This window comes from Sphaeramia orbicularis, chromosome 6 (assembly GCF_902148855.1).
Source record: "Sphaeramia orbicularis chromosome 6, fSphaOr1.1, whole genome shotgun sequence".
NCBI lineage: Eukaryota > Metazoa > Chordata > Actinopteri > Kurtiformes > Apogonidae > Sphaeramia > Sphaeramia orbicularis.
In genome coordinates, this window is record NC_043962.1 from 40,192,654 (window position 1) to 40,213,793 (window position 21,140).

The 21,140-nt window shown below is 36.7% G+C and overlaps 1 protein-coding gene across 1 annotated transcript in view; it reads right to left on the reverse strand.

Moving 5' to 3' along the window:
• Positions 1–1,977: 1,977 nt before the first annotated feature.
• Positions 1,978–21,140, reverse strand: part of LOC115421549 (sodium channel protein type 8 subunit alpha-like) — a 48,975-nt gene continuing 29,812 nt past the window's right edge. Inside the window, exons 16-31 of the mRNA XM_030137480.1 lie at positions 19,398–19,739; positions 19,116–19,281; positions 14,273–14,433; positions 13,440–13,509; positions 13,197–13,351; positions 12,561–12,734; positions 11,364–11,471; positions 8,738–9,022; positions 7,541–7,594; positions 6,661–6,798; positions 6,465–6,569; positions 6,041–6,311; positions 3,998–4,628; positions 3,530–3,674; positions 3,344–3,430; positions 1,978–3,186 (exon numbers count right to left, since the gene is read on the reverse strand). Coding sequence (XP_029993340.1) covers positions 3,061–3,186; positions 3,344–3,430; positions 3,530–3,674; positions 3,998–4,628; positions 6,041–6,311; positions 6,465–6,569; positions 6,661–6,798; positions 7,541–7,594; positions 8,738–9,022; positions 11,364–11,471; positions 12,561–12,734; positions 13,197–13,351; positions 13,440–13,509; positions 14,273–14,433; positions 19,116–19,281; positions 19,398–19,739 — 3,018 coding nt within the window. The 3' untranslated portion in view covers positions 1,978–3,060. The remainder of the gene's footprint in view (positions 3,187–3,343; positions 3,431–3,529; positions 3,675–3,997; positions 4,629–6,040; positions 6,312–6,464; positions 6,570–6,660; positions 6,799–7,540; positions 7,595–8,737; positions 9,023–11,363; positions 11,472–12,560; positions 12,735–13,196; positions 13,352–13,439; positions 13,510–14,272; positions 14,434–19,115; positions 19,282–19,397; positions 19,740–21,140) is intronic.

Below are 21,140 nucleotides of genomic sequence, written 5' to 3' on the forward strand. Positions count from 1 at the left end.
GAGTGGGTTGTCCAATGACCAAAGGGTTGGCGGTTTGAATCCTGGTCCCAACTGTCCACATGTCGAAGTGTCCTTGGGCAAGACACTGAACCCTACATTGCTCCCAGTAGAGCCAGGCAGCAGCTGCCTGCTGGTGTGTGTGTGTGTGTGTGAATGGGTGAATGTGAGGAATTGTGAAGCACTTTGGGCACCATGAAGGTGTAGAAATGCGTTATATAAGATCAGTCCATTTAGTATGAGATTATTTTTCACAACTCATAAAGGAGCATTTCATCCTTCAGGTCATCATAATCAATTCAACACATTTACAAATACTTTCACTGGACAAGAAGAGAATGTAGAATTTTGCCAGCGTTGGTTTGTCTGTCTGTCTGTCTGTATGCAAGATAACTCAAAAAGTTATGGACGGATTTGGATGAAAATTTCAGGAAATGTTGATACTGACACAAGGATCAAATGATTACATTTTGGTGGTGATTGGGGGGGGGGGGGGTTCACTGATCTGCCTTGGCTTTTCTAGTATTATATTGTTTCCTTCATTCGATCAATCATTTTGATTGGGTGCATAAAATTAATGGATGGTGTTTTTTCAGTCCTGACTGTTCCACAGGTGAATACATTTTTTTAATTTTTGTGTTAGAGCATTTAATTAATTGGTTGTAATCGGGATGTGAAGGGGATTTTCAGCAAAAAATAGTAAATAGTAATAGTAATAGTAAAAAATGCTCCAGGAAAACATGTCGTACCCCACCTTTAAAGTAAAGAAAAATGAGAGGGAAAATAAAGCAAATATGATAAAATTAGGGTTAGAGCTAGGTTGAATTGAAAATAACAAAGGTATTGGTGTATTATTATTTTTATTTAGACATTTTCAATCTACTTCAATCCATCCACATGTTATAAACCCCTGTGACCATGATCACTTAATTTACTTTAAATCGTTATGCAGTGTACCATCTTAAACAAAAGATCCAATTTAACATGTTGACTACATTTTGCAGACATTTGCTATTAGTTCATCTACATTTGGTTTTGCACACTGATTCAAGTATTAAAGCCCTCAGACCTGCTCAAAAACTGACTTGACCATGAAATGTCTAAAAAGATTTGAAGTGAAAACTATCCGTTGTTCTTTTCTTGATTGATTTTTCAAATTTTTCATTCTTTGCACTTATCATTATTTCTTATTCCTCTTTTTCACCACTTACTTTATATTTTTTAAAAAAGGCAAAAGGGTGGAAGTTATACATTTGTTAAAAATTTGTAATAATCTTAACTTATGTGTTTTTCATAGGTATGTGACTTTATTTTGCATTATTGTCACCTTGGCAATTTTTCACAATGTATTTTGAACTATTCCAATGTAGTTTTACTGAATCAAACAGTATTTGTCTTTATAGTTTAGGTGACATGCTCTTCCAAAATTAATTTTATACACCTTTACACCTCCACTGTGAAACACATTATTCTACTATTTTAGCTACTTTTCAGATTGTAATTCTACATTCTCTTCTTGTCCAGTGAAAGTATTTGTAAATGTGTTGAACTGATTATGATGACCTGAAGGATGAAATGCTCCTTTATGGGTTGTGAAAAATAATCTCATACTAAATGGTCTGAACTTATATAGCGCATTTTCTACACCTTCATGGTGCCCAAAGCGCTTTACAGTTGCTCACATTCACCCATTCACACACCAGTAGGCAGCTACTGCCTGGCTCTACTGGGAGCAATGTAGGGTTCAGTGTCTTGCCCAAGGACACTTCGACATGTGGGACAGTTGGAGCCAGGATTCAAACCGCCAACCCTTTGGTCATTGGACAACCCGCTCTACCAACTGAGCCACAGCTGCCATCTTTGATTAGTAGTAGAATATACCATCATAAAGGTGAAAACAGGCTTGTTCTTTGGAGTTTGTGAAAAGCTGACTTTTTAAAAATATGTGGTAGTAAATCTACTGAAATAAAATGCAACAGGCAAATGCAAAATGTTTTATTGTGTAAAAAACATATATAAAAAGAAAAACAGTTCAATAAAAAAGTAGAAAGTTCATATTTGTTATATTTTCCAGTTATTTATCGTGGGTGCAGGAAATGTTTTGTGTGTAAATTAGAGTAGATATTTACAAAATACACTAAATAGTGATTGTGTTTGAAATGAAACAGAGGGACTTTTTTCTATTCACAATAGATGGGAAGGTTACTATGTTTGTCTTGAATGTAAACAGACAAACTGCAAATGCAAACTGCACGATAAGTAAACAGGGAGTTTCCTTGCTGGTGTCACACATGCTCAAGCTGTTTTAATATTTAAATGTTGGAATGGGCACAGATCACAGATTTATATGCATTTATACTCCTGACCAAAAGTAAGAACACACATTTGACCTGGACAAATCCTAGCATTAAAGATATATGAGTGTGGATCCATTAAATGTTAAAAGTGTTCACATAGTCTGTCACAACCATGATAACGTGATAATGATTATATTAGTGTCATTAATAAAATGAATTAGCTTGTCTGTAAAGGTTAATATCACATGCTGTGTTTCAGGTTAGAAAAAAGTGGAATACTGGAATACTGAAAAGTTTTTAAATGCTCGGTACGCGTTTTCTGCCAACGTCATGTGCAGCACAATACAGATCCACTGCTTCTCTTAGTACCTCTCACAATAAAGCCCTAAACATATACAATGTGACTGAACTAAGTCACTCAGCATTTCACTCAGAGGTAAGTCAATAGAATGGCTTCCAAGTTCACTTTCATTGTTTAGTGTTTTATATTCATGTTATGTGATTTTCTTTCTAGTGAAAAGCTGTAATTAAATGTCAAAAGTAGGTTTGTTAACAATGGGGATAAAATACAACTGTAAAAGAATCAAATTAATCACACCATTACAATTAATAAAATGCAAATTTGTCTTTAAAAAGTTGAAGTTAATGTAAGCACACATGAAGGCCCAAGTTGTTTTTAGATATTCTATCCAGAAATGCCACCTACTGTGCATGAGTGGAAAGACTAACATTTGTTGAGCTACAAATCAACAAAAAGAAGAGATTTTCAGTTTTGCTTTTCATCTTCGTCCAGCTGCTGCAGGAGGCGTTTCCTAAATGCTCTCTGGATGACGGATGCTGCCACCTCTTCCTGTTTCCTGTGCAGGGTGCTGCTGATTGGTTCACATGATTCCTAAAGAGAGAATCACATGTGACTGCAGACAAAGTCATTACAGCGCACGTATAATTACAAGAACACATGAATAGAATAGAATAGAATAGAATAGAATAGAATAGAATAGAATAGAAACGAATCGAATCGAATCGAATAGAATCGAATAGAATAGAACCTTGCATGGGTTGTTGGCCATGAACATTTGGAACTTTTCCTCTACACTATCTTTGAGAGTGTCCAGCTCTGCTGATTCTCCCAAAACCTGCATATAAATAAAACAGTGGGATACAATAGAAACAATAGAATTAAACAGAATGGAAGACATAAACAGTGTTGACAAGCAATGTGATTAGGTGGTTACCTGTGCACTGAGTGCAAAAAGGACGTCTCGACAGTGAATCTTGTCACCAGGATGCAGAGGCAGATCCATGTGGATCAGATTGATGGAGTTTGGTTTGGGGATCCTCAGAGGCTCTTGCAGCGCATTGCAGAAATCTGACAGCTTACTGAAAGACAAAGTTTTATGCTTATTATGTGTGTGGAGTATGTATATATGTGTGACACTATATCAGCTATTCTAACCATGTTCAAATGAATTGAAATGTGTAATTTAATTACTGTAATGGCATGTTTTTTCACATGACAAAATGTAATGATATGACAGTAAGCATGAAGTGTATAAAATGATCAGCTATTTCACTGAGTTACATCTTTATGAAAGTGTCTGGTTAATTACATGATTATAAAAAGGCCAAGTCTGTATGAGAATTATAATCTCTGATAAACCTATTGGTGCATACTGTATTTAGCTTGTCCTGCACCAGCTCACCTGTAATCAATAAAATGTGTAGCATCAGGATCAAACTTTTTCCAGGTTTTATAAAACATCTTCAGGTTGTTGTTGTTCAGAGGATCCCTGTTTGTCTCTGCAAACATGTTTAAGACTTCCATGATGACAACAATGAAGATGTTTAACAACAGAAAGGAGGACACGACCAAGTAGGTAACAAAGAAAGCCACAGCCAGCCCTGGATTACCACAGTCCCCGGTGACGGTGGTTCCTGGGTGTTGCATGAGTGGATCACAGTCGGGAGGAGTAACCAACAGGGGAAGGAGCATACCGTCCCAGCCTGCCCATGTGGTAGCAATACACATATTGATTATACTGCTTCCAAATGTCTCAAAGTTATACATGTCGTCAATATACGCTCCCCTCTTCACGTATCCAAAGTGGAACGTAGCAAAACTAGTGAAGGTATACATGATGATGAAGAGGACGAGGCCGATGTTGAAGATGGAAGGAAGGGACATCATGAAGGCAGTTAAAAGCATCCGGATCCTCTTGGTTCCAGGGATGCGATGGAGGATACGGCCGATACGACCCAAACGGAATACAACGAAGTTACCAGGATGAAAATATATCATGGTATGGAAAATCATTAGCTCCCAAATAAATATGCCTGAGGAAAGAAGATAAGAAAATCATCCTTTAGTTCAGTATGTTTTTGTGATAAAAAAAATTGCTAATTGGCAATAAAGTATTCAGTTGAGTGTAATGTTAATAGTATTGTAGGTATTTGATCCAAAGTCTGATGAATGTATGTTCTAATACAAATGAAATATAAGAGGATCACCAAAGTTAAAACATGTCATCTATTACAAATTTTCCTCGTATTTTCTGCCCTTATTCTGAAAAAGTTAACATTCCATTTGAGATGGAGGCTAATCAAAAGCCAATAAAAATGAATCTTCCACTTATATTCCTATTTACATGCACTTTGATTAAAATATGTTTTGCATGAGTGGTAGGTCTGACCGTTCAAACACCAGAACAAGTTTAGCCTTTCATTGTTTCAATCAGCTCTTTGAAAGGTACATGTTGTGGTATTTGGGCTTTTATAAAAACCTGTTGACTACTGTTGCATCTGTTTGTGACCAAGGTTAATCTGTAATCAGCAGTTTAGCATGTTGTTTCTAGCCATGTAGTAAAGTATACATGCAGTTTTTCAAAAACTTTTGGGAAGTCTTTGGAACCTGATCCACTGAAAGCTGTCCTTGGACTACCTAGACCACAGGTGTCAAACATGCAGTCCAAGGGCCAAAACCAGCCCACCAAAGGGTTCAGTCTGGCCTTTGGGATAAATTTGTGAAATGCAAAAATTACACTGAAGATACTGAAAATCAGTGGAGTCAAAATAGTTCAAATTCAGGTTTCACATACAGACCAATTCAATCTAAAGTGGGTCAGACTAGTAAAATACTATCATAATAACCTATAAATAATGAAAACCACCAATTTTCTCTTTTTTAGTGTAGAAAAAATAAAATTACATGAAAATGTTTACATTTACAAACTATTCTTTTATAAAAAATGTGAATAACCTTAATATGAACAACCTTAAATACCTTAAGAGAAGTGTCATTTTAATAACATTCTGCTTGTTACTAGATGTTTTGTGTATTTGTCATTGTAACGTAAGTTGTAATGTACATGTGTAAATGATAAACTGAGGCAAAATATTGCAGTTATTTTTCTTAAGACAATTCAGATTGTTCATGTTATTCAGACTTTTAAGGAAACTTTGTAGATGTCAACATTTTGATAATGTAATCTGACTTTTTTGACTGTTATTATTTTACTGGTCTGGCCCACTTGAGATTGTATTGGGCTGAATGTGGCCCCTGAACTAAAATGAGTTTGACACCCCTGACTTAGACCCTTTGCTATTAGTTCACGTTGGGGCACTTTAGGCAGATTAGTCTTCTTTGCAATAGGGATTGCAAAATAGTTATTGTTATATTTGATTGAGGTGATGGTGGAATATCAGTGTTCCTGTAAATGGAGTTTGACTGCCGATTTTGGTCTACATACCTACTATGGACGTGATGGTCACCACAAAGTCCATGACGTTCAAGACGCTGGAGAAGTACTGCCAACGGAAAGCTATGATCTTCAGAATACACTCAGCAGTGAAGATGAGAACACAGATGAAATGGAACCAGTGCAGGATTTCTTCTGTTTCCCAGCTCATGTGGTATGAATCGATCAGAAGCAACAGAATGTTTACACAGATCACAAGTACCATGAAGACCTCAAAACACGGTCTGGTCACAAGGTAATACATCCAACCCCGGAACTTATTCTGTAGACAGAGACACACACACACAAAAAACAAACACATGGATCAACTGAGAAGGTGAATAAATCCAGTTCAATTGCATTAAACCGGAATCAATACTATTTGTGATCACTGAACTGTGACTTTGTACTTTGGTCGATAGGCAGATGAACTCACCTCAGGCCGTGGAGGATGTTTCAGAGTTTCTGGTGAGCTCAGTTTCTTTGCAGCATTGTAAAATTTCCTCTGTTTCTCAGTCAAAAAAAACCTTATTCCTCCAAAGTAAAGGCAAAGAAACAATTGAGACATAGTTAACTAACTGTGACAGAGGCAGACAAACAGAAACACACATCATCAGTGAGTGGACACGTATCTTTTCTCTCTGCTGTTTGTATGCATCGAACAAGGCTTTGATGAGGAAGTTGAAGATGAAGAAGCAGCCGAAGATGTGGAAGAGGACGAAGAACACATACACATACACATTGTCCTTATATTTTGGCTGAGACTCCACCTACACACACACACATACATACACATCATTACCATTAGGGTTCTGAAAAAGTTCACTTGTTCACCTACCAGATAAACGAACACATCCAAAATTTTGATGTCATATCTGTAATAGTTTAGGAGATACAGCCCTTAGAAAATTTATGTTTTTTGTTTTTTCTTATTTTGCAAATTTGCTTTTCGGCCAACTTTGAGAAGCTATTTCTCCTTAGCAGTGGCGGCTGCTCGTCTTTCAGAGAGGGGAAGCTCATTGTCGGCTTACGTAAAAAAAAAAAAAAGTCGTTATTTAAACATAAATTCGGCCCTCTTTTCCTTTTTAAGAAAATGGTCAGTCTATCACTGTTGGATTTTACCTACTGGCACCCTTGGCACCGTGCCCCCCCATTTGAAAATCTGCAGGAAAAAATGTTACTTTGACCCCGAATTGAACCTGAGTCTTCCGCATTGCAGTCCAAAATGTTGCCTACTGAGTGAAATCTCCACTGTCACTTAGTCTGACCTATTTACTATTTGACTGCCTGATACTTTTTGGGCTGCAACAAGTTACCAGTCTAGACATGATATAACGAGGGCACTGATTGGCTCTGTGGTAACAGACAAATTGACATTTCATGCCACTGCACTGTGTCAGTTGCCACTTTGAAAAAAATATTCTGTTTGCCTTCAGTATACAGATTAGAAAGCTCTTCAATGTATGATGTTCTTGTACTGTTAGTACTAATATCGGTATCTGTGTCACTGACCATTCTGGAATCTGTGGCTGCGTAGAGGATGTCAAAGTAGCCTTTAAATGTGGCCTGAAACAACAAACAACATAAACACAGAATTTTAGCTTAGAGTACTAAAGTCTGACTTTGATTATGTTCATTAGCTGTGTATAATTGAATTACAAGTCCAAGTGATCGCTTTTTCCAACAGCACTGTGAAAGTTTAACCCATAAAGACCCAGTGCTACTTTTATGGCAGTTCCCCAATTATTTTTTCTCTTTATTTGACCTTTCTTGAGGGATTTTTCTCCATTTATTGTAATACTATTCTCTGTATTTAACATTTTTTCAGTGAAAACCATGCATTAGCCTGGATTTAATTTACTGATCATAAAGATGTTCATAAAAACTCACATTAAAGTTGAGGGTTATTGTATCAGAAACAGAGAAAACTGAAGAAAAAGTGAGTTTTTCTGTAAAATATCTCAATAACTGAACATAAACCAAGTGTTTCCATTTACTGTCATTGATCCAACTCCATGGGTTTTACATTTACATTTACATTTATGCATTTGGCAGACGCTTTTTTCCAAAGCGACTTACAGGGGAAAACCAATCAAATCCCTCAATCAATCAAATTTTATTTACATAGCGCCAGATCACAACAAAAGTTATCTCATGACACTTCATATATAGAGTCGGTCAAAACCAGACTCTAAGCCAATTTACAGAACCCCAACAGAATCCTCCAGGAGAAGGGGGGAGTAGGGGGCTTTACTGGTGAATCAATGTTGTAGAAGATAACAGTGTTTCCACAGTAACTATGGAACCTCTAAAAGTCCAAGTGGGTCATATCTGATGACCATGAAAAGATGACAAACTGCATACCAATTATTTACATGGATTGATAGGATTAGTGGAACAACAGGTATTACACAGCTTACATCAGTTGATGGTTTTGTTCGATGGTGGATGTTTGGGTCTATATGAGTTAATATATGTGTTCAATAAAGACAAAGTATTTGTTTATGTGATATTAGAACATTGTGTTTGTCTGCACTTGTGACTTAGATCCAGATTGCATCACATTTTATGATGAATTTGTGTAGAAAATTGGAAATTTTTAAGAGTTCACAGAATTTTTCATGCCACTGTTATATACATTTTGTGCTCAAAATCTATTGTGTTGTTTCACTGCAGTGTGTACTGGTTACTTCCTGTGTTACAACTGACCACTTGCAACAGCGCCACATAAGCATTCACCACGTTGTCAAAGTTAATGATCAGGTTCTTCCAGCGAACTTCAGTGAAGTTTGACTCTATCAGTGCGACACACTCGGTCTTGTTGTTCACATCCTCGTTGAGGAAGTACTCTTCTGATGTCTCATTAAAACAGTAAAAGAACTTTCCTGCAAACAAGTTCACACCCATGACGCTGAACATAAGCCAGACCACCATAGACACCAGCAGAGCATCGATGAGGGCTGGAACGAGTCTGAGCAGGACCCCAACCGACAGCTGTCAACAGAGAGATGGGCAGATCAGTGAGAGACTGCACCAGAGACAGAGATGGATGAAGATGGTGAAAGTGAGAGTAGGAAAGAAAAAACAGATGCAGACATCTGTTTCCAGTGATGGAATGTTAACTAGTTCTTTTAAGCCTAAATTTTAACATGACTATCTGTTTGTTCTGCTCCATACATTTCCAAAGAAGCCATAGGATTAGTTTTAATGTATTTGAGGGAAGTTATAGATAATTGATATTTTACATGATAGTGCACCTTCTCAACATCAAGACTCATTTCAAACTAAATGGCTGAGTGCAGTGGCCCAGAGTTGCAACAGTTGAAAAAAGTATCCACTATAAGGAAAAAAAAAAGAAAAAGATTGTGATTTATTTAAAAAGAAGTATCTGCCAAATCAATCTACCCCTAAAATAAAAATACACTTGTATGAAAAAAAAACTATCTCCTAAAAAAACAACTTGTAATAAATAATAAATTTGTACAAAGAAATAAAATAAACTGGTCTAACTGCAATAAATGAACAATGCCACGATAGTGGAGCTCCACAGGAAGCTCCACGTCTTCTCCTCAAAATAAAAGAATTTTAGAACTTTTTGTAGTTAATTTTCATCAAAATAATATTAAATGTCAGGCAGTTGAACAAATCACACAATTGCTTACTCGCACTGGTAGTTCACAAAGTTGCAGTCAACTTTTCACGTTAGCATTAGCTTAGCAATGAACCTTCACACAGTGCACACAAGGCCCATTTACCAATGAAAACTGACCCCAACCATACCCTAACCCTAACCTTAACCATTTAACACCCAGGCCTAACCTTAAGCAGACACGGGAACCTTATTTAATCATTTATCTGCTTTGCAAACTATATTAATGTCTATATTTTAAAAATGACTTTATTTTTAGCTCACCGACCTCCACTTTCTGTGGGTTCTTCCTTAGGATTAGCACTGATTTTAAAGCAAGAGACCTTTCAGGTAAACAGAGGCCCCTCCCTTAATTGAAAAGGTGGATGATGTTTTTTCTTTGTTTGTTTCTTTTTTGTGATGAACCTAATTTAAAAAGTGAAGTGTTTTCTTTTTTAGGCATATGAAATTTTATATTTTCAAATACTCTTTTTTCTTCAATAAATGTATTTTTCCATTGAGTAATTGTCTTTTTTATTTGGATGATATTTATTTTGGGGCAACGTATTTTAAAACTTAATTAATTAAAATTTAATTTTTGATGTCGCTCAGTTTTATTTTGAGACACTTTTATTTGCATTAGTCTATTTTATTTGAAATTATTTTATTTAAAAAAATCATACAAGTTTATTTTATTTCTTTTTACACATGTATTTTTTATTACGAGTTGTTTTTTTAGGAGATAGTTTTTTTCATGGAAGTTTATTTTTATTTAAGGGGTACACTGATTTTTCAGATACTTCTTTTCACATAAATCACAATCTTTTTTTTTTTTTTTTTTTTTCTTATAGTGGAAAATTTTTGGGGCTGTTGCCCCTCTGGGCCACCGTAGACGGGACAAAAGCCAAAACAAAAATGACCAAAAAAAAAAAAAAGAAGAAGAAGACACAAGAGAAAACAAGCATAAAAAGGATAATGGACGGTGGAGAAAATATGTTATAATCTGAGTTTTGTTTCTAAAATTGAAAACTGATTTGGCATATTGGTGTGTAGTTAACATTCATTACTTTACAACCTAAATGTTTACATTATGTGGCCTGAGGTACAGTTTGTTTTCAACAGAAACAGCTGGTAGAAATGCCCTACAGGCCACATTTACACTTTTGTACTTTGATAACATTTCAGAAACTGAAGTTTTATATTTTTACTTGAGTAAAGGGACAAGTGGTTCTGACTGGACAGCAACGCTGTGAAGCAGTTAAAATGAGACCAACCTAAAAATTACACAGCATTAAAATGTAAATGGTAAAATGGTAAATAGACTGTACTTATATAGCCCATTTTCTACACCTTCATGGTGCCCAAAGGGCTTTACAAAGCCTCACATTCACCCATTCACGCACACACTCCAATACACCAATGGGTGGCTGCTGCTAAGCAAGGCGCTGCCAGGCCCCACTGGGAATGTGAAAACGTAACATACATATTAATGCAGCAGGAAAATAAACCCAAATGTAGTAAAACACTGATGAGGACCACTTCACAACACAATAATTATTACTTTTACTTAATTAAGGTTCTGAATGATATTTTACCTGAAGCACAGTATTTTCTGTGTGTGCTACTAGAACTTTTACTGAAGTAAAGGATCTGAATACTTCCCCCACCTCTGTCTGTCAGTCTGTCTATTTGAATCATCTGTCTCACCTTTGTGCCCTGGATGTGAGACAGGACCCTCAGAGGCCTCAGAGCTCTCAGGTACCTCAGAGATGGTTCAACTCCTGCCATTTCAGCCGACGTGGATACAAGCAACAACTGGAAGACACAGCGCACTTGGTAAAGTCACACTGACATAATCACACATTCTTATCACTCCTATTGCCATGGTTACCTGTTAACAGATCTTCAGCCTTTGAGGTCAAACTAAGCTGAATCAAAAATACTATCAATAGTTTTTTATTTAGAAGAATTGACTAATAGTAGTTTATCTTTTTTATTTTGGTAACTTGACTTCCAGAACCTGAAAAATGTAGGAGGTGTAACAAATGATGAGTAACTAAAATTGCCCAAAAGCACTTTCTCACTGGAAACTGAGGTATAAAGGTATTTAACTGTGTTGTGTATTGATCCAAATCTAGATCAGGTCCAAACATTATATCATTATATTTCAGTGCCAAATGTTTGAATTTTTAAGTGCTGCTGTAAATATTTATAGACATTGGGCTTTACAGGTTGAATCCCAACTACTGCAATTGAATTAATCTCCATTAACTAAAACAAACCTCCTCAAATAAATATTGGCATTTGAGTTAATTATTTGCATTTATTTAATGACAGCGTTCAGCTGTCATGCAGTTTTAAGACACTTCTGTCGTGAAAATACAAGCAGTTGAGCTTTAAATGATGCTTGTGACCATTCAGCTTCCTTCAGTAACTTTCAATGTGCTCAGGTCTGGACATTTGAACTGTTTTACTTATTCTGTCCAGATATAGACATGGTATAGCTTTAATTTAGCTGAGAGAGCTGTTAACCAATTAGTACAATTGTGTATTAGGGCCACTTAAGGTAGCAAGATTTTTTTTCAGGAAGAAGGGCAATGGAGTCATATTTTGAAAAGAAATTCAAAACTTTGTTGAATAAAGTCATTAAGTGATAAATTTACTTTAAAAAAGTCCCAAATGTATAAGAAAAGATTGACATATTCATGATGATGAACCATAATAAAAAAAGTGGACCACTTTCTAAGATTAAAGAAATAATTTACCAGAGAGAACTCAGAAAAATAGGTAAAATCTTGTAAAACACACCAAACATTTTTATTGTATCTTATTTGGTCAAAATGTCCCTAATAACACCAGTGTAAGTGTCTTCTACGTATTTATATTAATCGTGTGTGTTCTTACAATTGTGATAATGAAGTCAAAACAGGACCAGCCATTTGTGAAGTATTTCCTGAATCCATGGGCGACCCACTTCAGAAGCACCTCCAGTACAAACAGATAAGTGAACACCTTGTCTGCGTTGTCCACTACTTCCTTAAGGGTCTCCCTGGACACCAGATGGATGTCCTCAAACGCCTGTTCATACACACAGACAGATACTCATGTCACCATTTGGACAGGTGTTCATAGCAAAATGACACTGAGCAGGTGTGTTCCACTGATGTGATGACATTTTAGAAAACTTTACATTGCAATGGACTCAACTCTTCCTGCACTAAAACCTGAATTGAAGGGAAAAAGTAAAACAAACAAACCCTATTTATTTAATTTATTTAACCTTGCACCATTTTTCTAAAAGTCAAACACAAATTAGGCTAAAAATCTTTAAAAAACATTTAAATGCCATTAAATTTTAGTGTCTGATAGTTTAGTTATTCTGCAAACCTGACAAAAGTAACATTATACAGTGTCAATAAAAACTGAGGCTAAGAAAAAGATATAAATGTAAATTTCCAAAACAAGAAAGTTAAATAATAACATATTTTTACCACAAAGTCACAGTGAGAGTTTTCCCAAATGCATAATGTTAGTATTTACCAAAAATAAACTGCTCAGTATGATGACGAAGGTGAGGATGTTCTCAAAATATCTGTGCTGGACGATAATGAAGCAGGTTTTCCTGAAAATAGACCAGACCCTCCCAATTCCCTGGGATGCGTCTATATCCAGCAATGGGCAGCAGCTGTAACATTCTGAAATATACACACACATAGTTTATATTTGATCCAAAACGTTAATGCTAGTATCATCATTTATGTGTGTGTCTGTGTGTGTTCATACTGTCACTGCAGCAGTTCTCAGGAGTGTTTCCAGGATCATCTTCACTGTCGTTGACCTTCTGCACAAGTTTCTGCAAAAGATTTCACTCAATATGATTCTGATTCTGATTATAGTAGTAGTAGTGGGGTTTGCAGAAGTACTAGATGTCATGGTAGTAGTAGTAGGACTAGTAGTAGTAGTAGTGATAGTAGTATGATAGTAGTACTAGTAGTACTAGTAGTACTAGTAGTAGTAGTAGTAATAGTAGCAATACAAGTTGTACCCCTAGTAGTACTAGTAGTAGCGGTGGTCATAGAAGTAGTTGTAGTAGTAGTAGTAATAGTTGTAGTGGTATTAGTAGTCCTAGTGGAATTAGTCATAGAAGCAGTAGTGGTAATTCTAATAAGGGTATTGGTATTAGTAATAGTTGTTGTAATAGTTATGGTAGTAGTAGTGGTTATGGTACTAGAAGTAGTAGTAGTGGTAGGAGTAGTGGTGGTAGAGACAGCAGTAGAAGTATTATTAGTAGTAGAGGAGGTATTAGTTGTAGTAGAAATAGTAATGGTAGTAGCATTAGTAGTAGTGATGGTTGTAGTGGTAGTAGTAGTAGTAGTAATGGTAGTAGTAGTAGAAGTAGCAGTTGTAGTACTAGTGGTAGTGGTAGTAGTCCAATTTGAAAACCTGATCTAGCTCATATGCCTGATAATTACCCATGATTCAGTGCATGACCATATCAAAATTGTTATAATAATTCAAATTCACAACTTGTTTGTTCAAATGTATAACTATTGTGTGAAAATCATGTTTTATGACAGATTAGTTTTTACTTGTGAGTTTTGAGTCTGGAGTCTGACCTCGGCCTCTGCAATTGGGAGGGTGCTGCTTTCAGTTCCATTCTTAAAGGTGGGGTCCTTGAGTTCTGTGGGATCCTTGAGTTCTGATGCCGGTTCATCTGAGGGCACAAAGGTCAAGGCCACATACTCCTTCTTCTTCTTGTCCCTCTGACTTTGGACCGCTACAGATGAAGTTTGCAGATACATAATAAATCAGTAAATCACAAATAGAAAAAAAAAAAGCTTTATACATTCAACCATTACTATCTATAGTGTTTACTCTTGTATTGTATTTTTACTCATTTGCTTTTATTTTTATTGTGTGTTCTGCTGCTGCACTGGCATTTCCTAGTTTGGGGTATATAAAGTCTGTGTCCATTTATCTATCTGTTCATCTGTCTGTCCGTCCATCTAAAAGGACTGCCGGTAGTATTTCTACTCTCAAATACAGTATTTAAAGATTTATCCCTAGCGTGTTGAGAATAAAGAGGGATGAAGCTCAGCCTGAGATGCCAATGTATTGGATTGTAGAGATATGAACTGACTGATAACACAGACATTCAGGAGGATTTACATGACCACTAGAGGGAGTAGTGAGTCACTCTGCTGCTTTCCCAGGATGAGCAAAACCAACACCATGGGGCCTTCAACCAAAACATGAGACATTGACCAGGGATCCTTTTCCCAAAGCAGGTTCAACAAACTCTGAGTCTAACCCTGAACTCTGAGTTGATCTACTCTGAGACAGGAAACTCTGAGTTTTCTGTTCCAGAACAGCCGATTTGACTTAGTTTGGTCAACTCAGAGTACTTTCACCTTTAGTTAAGCACGTGCACCACAACTATAAAAAGACAGCATCAATGAAGCCCCGATTCGACGAGTCACCATGGCAACAGGGAAGGGGAGGGCTGCGTTTTTCACCCCGCTAGAATTGGACATCTTAATGCGCTCATACAGCGAGTGTGAACATGTTTTTAGAAAGGAGTGCAACACTGCTGCAGCTGCAAAAGAGAGGGAGACGGCGTGGGGGAACATTGGGTCAGTGTGGAAGTTTAAATGTAGTTCTTTCAACCACAATAATATTACAGGGAAAACTGCTTAAATGGTAGCATATTAACCCTTTCATGCATTAATTATTAATAAACTAGAGAAATTTTTTATATAAAACATAGACTTATGGATTTCTACACTGCTATTCATTTTAGTGGATTCGATGCATCAGCAGTTTAACATGTCATTTTTTTATGCATGAACACATACATAAAACTCTGTCCAGAAACAGAATATATCACTGATTTAAAAAAAACATATCATTTCAGTGTAAAATATAACTGTCCACAGTGATTATATTCAGGGAAACTTCAGTCAGAGACAAAATGACAAAAACGATTAGGATTAAACTGTGAACAAACTATTGCTTAAAATGCAGATTATTAAAGAATTTCTTTGCAGCCACATGTTTTGGGTTCATTAAACAATATATCAGGTTAAGATCGGACTTTAGTTATCCCACAGTCGAGAAATTCAAGTGTCACAGCAGCATTTACAAGTAAAGTGAGCCCAAGAAATATTAGAAAACACAATGGCATAATTAAGAGTTAGAGTCATTACTGCAAATAATGTAGCTTTAATTAAAGACTGAATATCTGTCCACTGCAGTGATGTCATGCATGAAAGGGTTAACTGATTTCATTTAGGTGAAATCCCGCGGGGAAGAAGAATGTCCTCCTTATGTCTTCAACTGTATAATTTAATGTCCTCCTTATGTATTCCCAGTTACCAGTAAAAGAGATACATAATATTCACCTGCTGAAAAAAATCCAAAAAATGGACAAAGAAAAACAATACTTGGACCGGCAGATTAGGAGGGCAGATCTAGAAACTGAAATACAAGTTAGAAGTGAGTGCATGGTCACAGGTGAATGATGCAAATTATCTGAACTATTGGAACATTAACTAAACTAACTCTGGTATTTGTAGGAAATAAAGAAAACTGAATGAAACGTGTATTATGTCTTTATCTGACTGCAGTGGTGGTGGTGATGATGACTGTGACTTCATCTCTGAAGTGATTCTGTCATACAGTGTCTCTGACTGCTCTGCCGTCCTGCAGACAGTTGTCTTGCTTAAATTCTCTGCATCTCTGACATTATACAAAAAAACTCCCATTTGCAAAGAAACACAATATCTGCTGGGATGTGAGAGCATGACCACGGTTGACACTGTTGCAAATGTAAGGAGGGATTAGGTTGTGTATGTAGATGGACTGTGACATGAAACGGTACCACTCAAAAAGATAATTGTCTGGAAATGCTAGAACATCTAAGTGCAGTCTGATAACCATCTCCTACAAATATCTAATTCTCTGCTCTGTTTGGCTGCACCTTCATCCATGGGATCGTTGTCAAAAGGACATGCCATGTTAGTGAAAACAGTCTCCACCTACTGTACCTAATGGACTTCTAATATAGACCTACTGACAGATTTATTTAAATGACAGAAGGTAGAACTATGTTACGCCTAAACTCTCCTGCTGACTAAAAGAATGAGGAAATCAAATATGTTGTGTGGCTGAAAGTGGGTGGAGACAGAGAGAAACTCAGGTTTCATTGAGGAAAACCTGGTCTCGATCAGGTTAGGTTCAAAGAGTCTGTTACTATGGTAACTGACCGAGAGCTTAAGTTACCTCTGTCTGTGAAACAGGCTAGAGTTCCCCCTCTGTCTCTGGTTTGAGTTACCTCCCTTTGTGAAATGGAAAACTCAGAGTTTCCCTGATTTCAGGGTTAACAGACTCAGAGTTTTCACTAAACCTACTTTGTGAAACGGACCCCTGAAGGAATTAGAACCTTTAAGTAACAACTTTGAGGATCAAAGAAAGTGACTCCATGATAAAAGCTTTAAGCATTGCTGTTGTTTTCACCACTGGACACAGCTCTTAATGAAAGGAATGGAGTTTGATGCTGAAATGTCATCGTTTCTTTTAAACAATGCCTTTGATTATGAGGCTTATGAAGGTATAAAGGTATGTGATGTTATTAACTTTTCTAAGTTGCTGTTTGTTGATCCTCGGTTCAGACTAAAGTGTGACAGTTCTGACCTTGTTCAGATGATTCCAAATAGAATTTTAGTGCAGTTATTGACAACACAAACTGTACAGAAAACAGGTGATTTATGGTTTTACTCCAGCTGTTTTCAGTTTAAAAACAGAGCTAAGCTAACAGAGCTATAATGTAAACTATCAGCTGATGCAGCAGATGATTACAAAACTGTTATTTTTGACTGTCAAAATAACCAGTTATGAGTTTTAGTTTGAAAAAGAAAACCTGATGAATACAGATTTGTAAAGTATGAGCTTTAAACTAAAGTCTGTAGATATTTTACCCCTTCATTACAGCGTCCCAGTGCATGGGGGCATTTGCGAATTCTGAGACTGCTGACAGTTTGGTTCAGGTGAACATTAGTGCCAGTAATGTAGGATATAGGTAGAGGAAAACTCAGTCACAACCTGTCTGTTATTTCAATTGGTTGGTTGTCCCCCCCAAGGATGAAATTCACTCAGCAGAAGTAGGGATGAAAAAATACTACAAAGAACCCCTTTAAAGAGATACAGTTGAAAAATTGAGGGTTACTTGTGTAATCCCTGGTTCTTTGATAACAGAGTGAGGTGTTTCACTATGGGGGTAACCCTGGATGACACCGTTCCCAGAGGTACGCCTGATGTCAGCATTGCCGGCTCTCTTCACGGCTGGAGAGACGCAACACACTGCACTGTTACTTTCACTCTGTGGTGCAGATGACACTGAGAGTAGAGGCACAGAGACACCATCCATCTCTGAAAATCCCTCATCATGAGCAGCCCTAATTGCACCACTGATATAACTGATGCCATGAGTCCAAGAAGTCGGAGGTACAGTCTGAATGTCACCCCTTTCCCTAGTTGAAAAAGTGCGAGACACCTTCTGAAAGCTTTCTCCCTCCCCTCTGACAGCCTGACGCAATAAGTGAGGGAGTTTATACTGAGCCCCAGGTACTCCGTGCACTGTGCCGGCTCCAGGCGACTCTTTACCTCATTTATTCTGAAACCGAGGTCCCTGAGGTGATTTAATGCCATAACAGAATCTCTGACCACCTGCTCCCATGAGTGGGAGCAAATGAGATAATCGTCTATGTATGAAAATATCCTGGTGCTGCTGTTCCTTAATGGAAACAGCGCTGCCTCCACACACTTGCTCAATACCCTCGGAGCTAAAGAAAGACTGAATGGGATTGTCTGGAACTTGTCATCTCCTTGACACGCAAACCTGAGAAATTTCCTGTGTGCTGGATAAATGGCAATGCGAAAATATGCGTCTGCTAAGTCGATTGTCACAAACCAGTTGTTTGGACGGATCAAACTGCAGAACACTTTGTGTCACCATTCTGAACTTGTATTTCCGTAGATGTTTGTTTAACAAACGGAGGTCTAAAATGGGCTGCAGGGATGAGCCTCCCATCTTTGGAATGAGGAAGTAACGGGAATAAAAAATGCGTTCGACAATTTACTCCTTGACGGGATGTCTGAGAACTAATAAGCAGCTAGCCAAAAGCCTGGAATGTGTTGAAGGAGTTATGTAGTTTCTCATGGAAGAAAGCGCAAATGATTTAGGAGGGAGTGGTCAACTGTGGTAATAAGAGGGGGTGGGTCTCTGAGTACAGCTCAACCTGTCTGTCATTAACAGACGTGATGTCATTGGAGCTTCCATAGTTGGTCACGTCTTAGCAATTCCCCATAGTGAAACACAGAGCGAAGTTAGAAAAGGAACCATCAGTATTCTTTTAATGTTTCATTTCAAAATTAACATGAAGAAGAAGAAGAAGGTTCTACCAGGTTGATTTGAATTCTCTTGGTTCTTCTTTCCCGCCAACCACTGGATTAATGGACCCACTACCCAATTTAACCGTTTCTTCAGGATCTGCATCTTTTCTTCTTCAGGAGCTTCCAGAGTGCTACTGAACCAGCTCATCAACAAATATAGGAATAGACTCAGAACCTGCAACAGAACCAAGAACATATTCAGGCTCACAAAGTTCAAGAACATAGTGAGGACCAGCAGCTTCATGGAATGACAAACTGAAAAACAAGACTTAAACCAGGAGGTGGACTCACTAGTAGGTGCCCGATGATCTTGAGAAAAACGAAGAAGACCAGACAGCTGAAAACACCAGAGACCTCCATGCAGTCCCATAGGGTCTCCACCCATTCTCCATAAAGGGCCCTGTTTACAATCATGAATGTGTGGAAGAAGTCAGCCATGTGAAAACGAGGAAGCTCACAATCCATAGCGATGCGACAGACTTTCTTGGAATAGTCGTCCTGGAACAACGTCATCCCGGTCAGGGAAAAGAAGAAGACCACTAAGCCCAGAGCCAGGGTCCACACAGTCCTGAATCCTGACCTCACCATCCTTAACCACTTGCTGAAGCTCCCCCACCACCGGGCTAATCGCAGCTACACAGGGGACAAATAAACAGACTCATAAAGAGACAGATAGGTGAGGATGAAGATGAGAATCAATTACTTAACAAATAAATGATTATTAAAATGAAAAAACAAAACAAAACAAACAAACAAAAAAAAACTAATCAACAATATGAACAAAAAATTAACAAATGAATCAATAAAATGAAGAAAATAATCAATCCTTAACTAATAATCCTCTACATAAATGACATTGATCAACTGATCTCCAATGAAAATGTTCATTGTTACACTGATCACACTGTAATATACCGCACAACACCCAACCTGACCTTCTCACAGCTGCACACTGATTTTAATATAGTCCAACAAAATGTGCTGGAATTGAAAAAGTTTTATATGTTGATAAAACAAATATGTTCAAATGAATCACTAAACCTGTCATTAGTTACTTCAGCACAGATATCTGGGTATTATAAGTGATGACTCACATCCCATCTTCAACTAGTTAAAAAATATACTTGTTTTTTTTGTAATACAGAATAAAGTCTGGTCTTTCGTTTTGAGACTGAAAATAGACTGGTTCTAAAAACATTTGTCAGTGTCGAGCCATGGGGATGTGATATACATATGCAGCATACTCTCATCTACCTCTCAAGAAATTACATGTAGCTATAGTGACTGATAAAATCTTTATTATCCCCAAAGGGTAATTAGTTTTTCAGCCAGCAGTTAATCAAAATATAAGAACAGAGAAAAAAAAGAAAAAAGGAAATTATATATGTATGTGTGTATATATATATATATATATATATATATATATATATATATATATATATGTATGTGTGTATATATATATATATATATATATATATATATATATATATATGTATGTATGTATGTTAATTTCAGTCCTTTTTTACTGCTTGTTGTGTTCTGTTGTTGCTCATACTGGTTTATTTTTTGTTCAGTTTGTTTACTATTTTGTTAATTTTGTAAAATATTATTGAATCAGAATGAACAAAATAAATGCAATGCGAATGTTTTGATTTAGTGTTGTTTTCATACTGTTGATTTTTGTTTTCACTGTGATCATTTTGATGATTATTTTGTTAGTTTCTTTTTCACTTTGTTAGTTTTCAAAATTTTTGTTCATTTTGTTGATCTTTTAAATTTATTTTTACTATCATTCAATCACAATTGAATTTCTTACTTTTAGGTATTGTTTTAGTGCTGTTTTTGTTCATACTGTTGATTGGGGAGGTTTTCGATCATTTTGATGATGATGATTATTTTTCTTCTTATTATTATTATTATTATTGTTATTATTATTATTATGTGTCTTTTTTCTTCACTTTGTTAGTTAGTTGTCTCATTTTTGGTTATTTTGTTGATTATTTTATTCATTTTAAACATTTTTAGCAGAAGGAG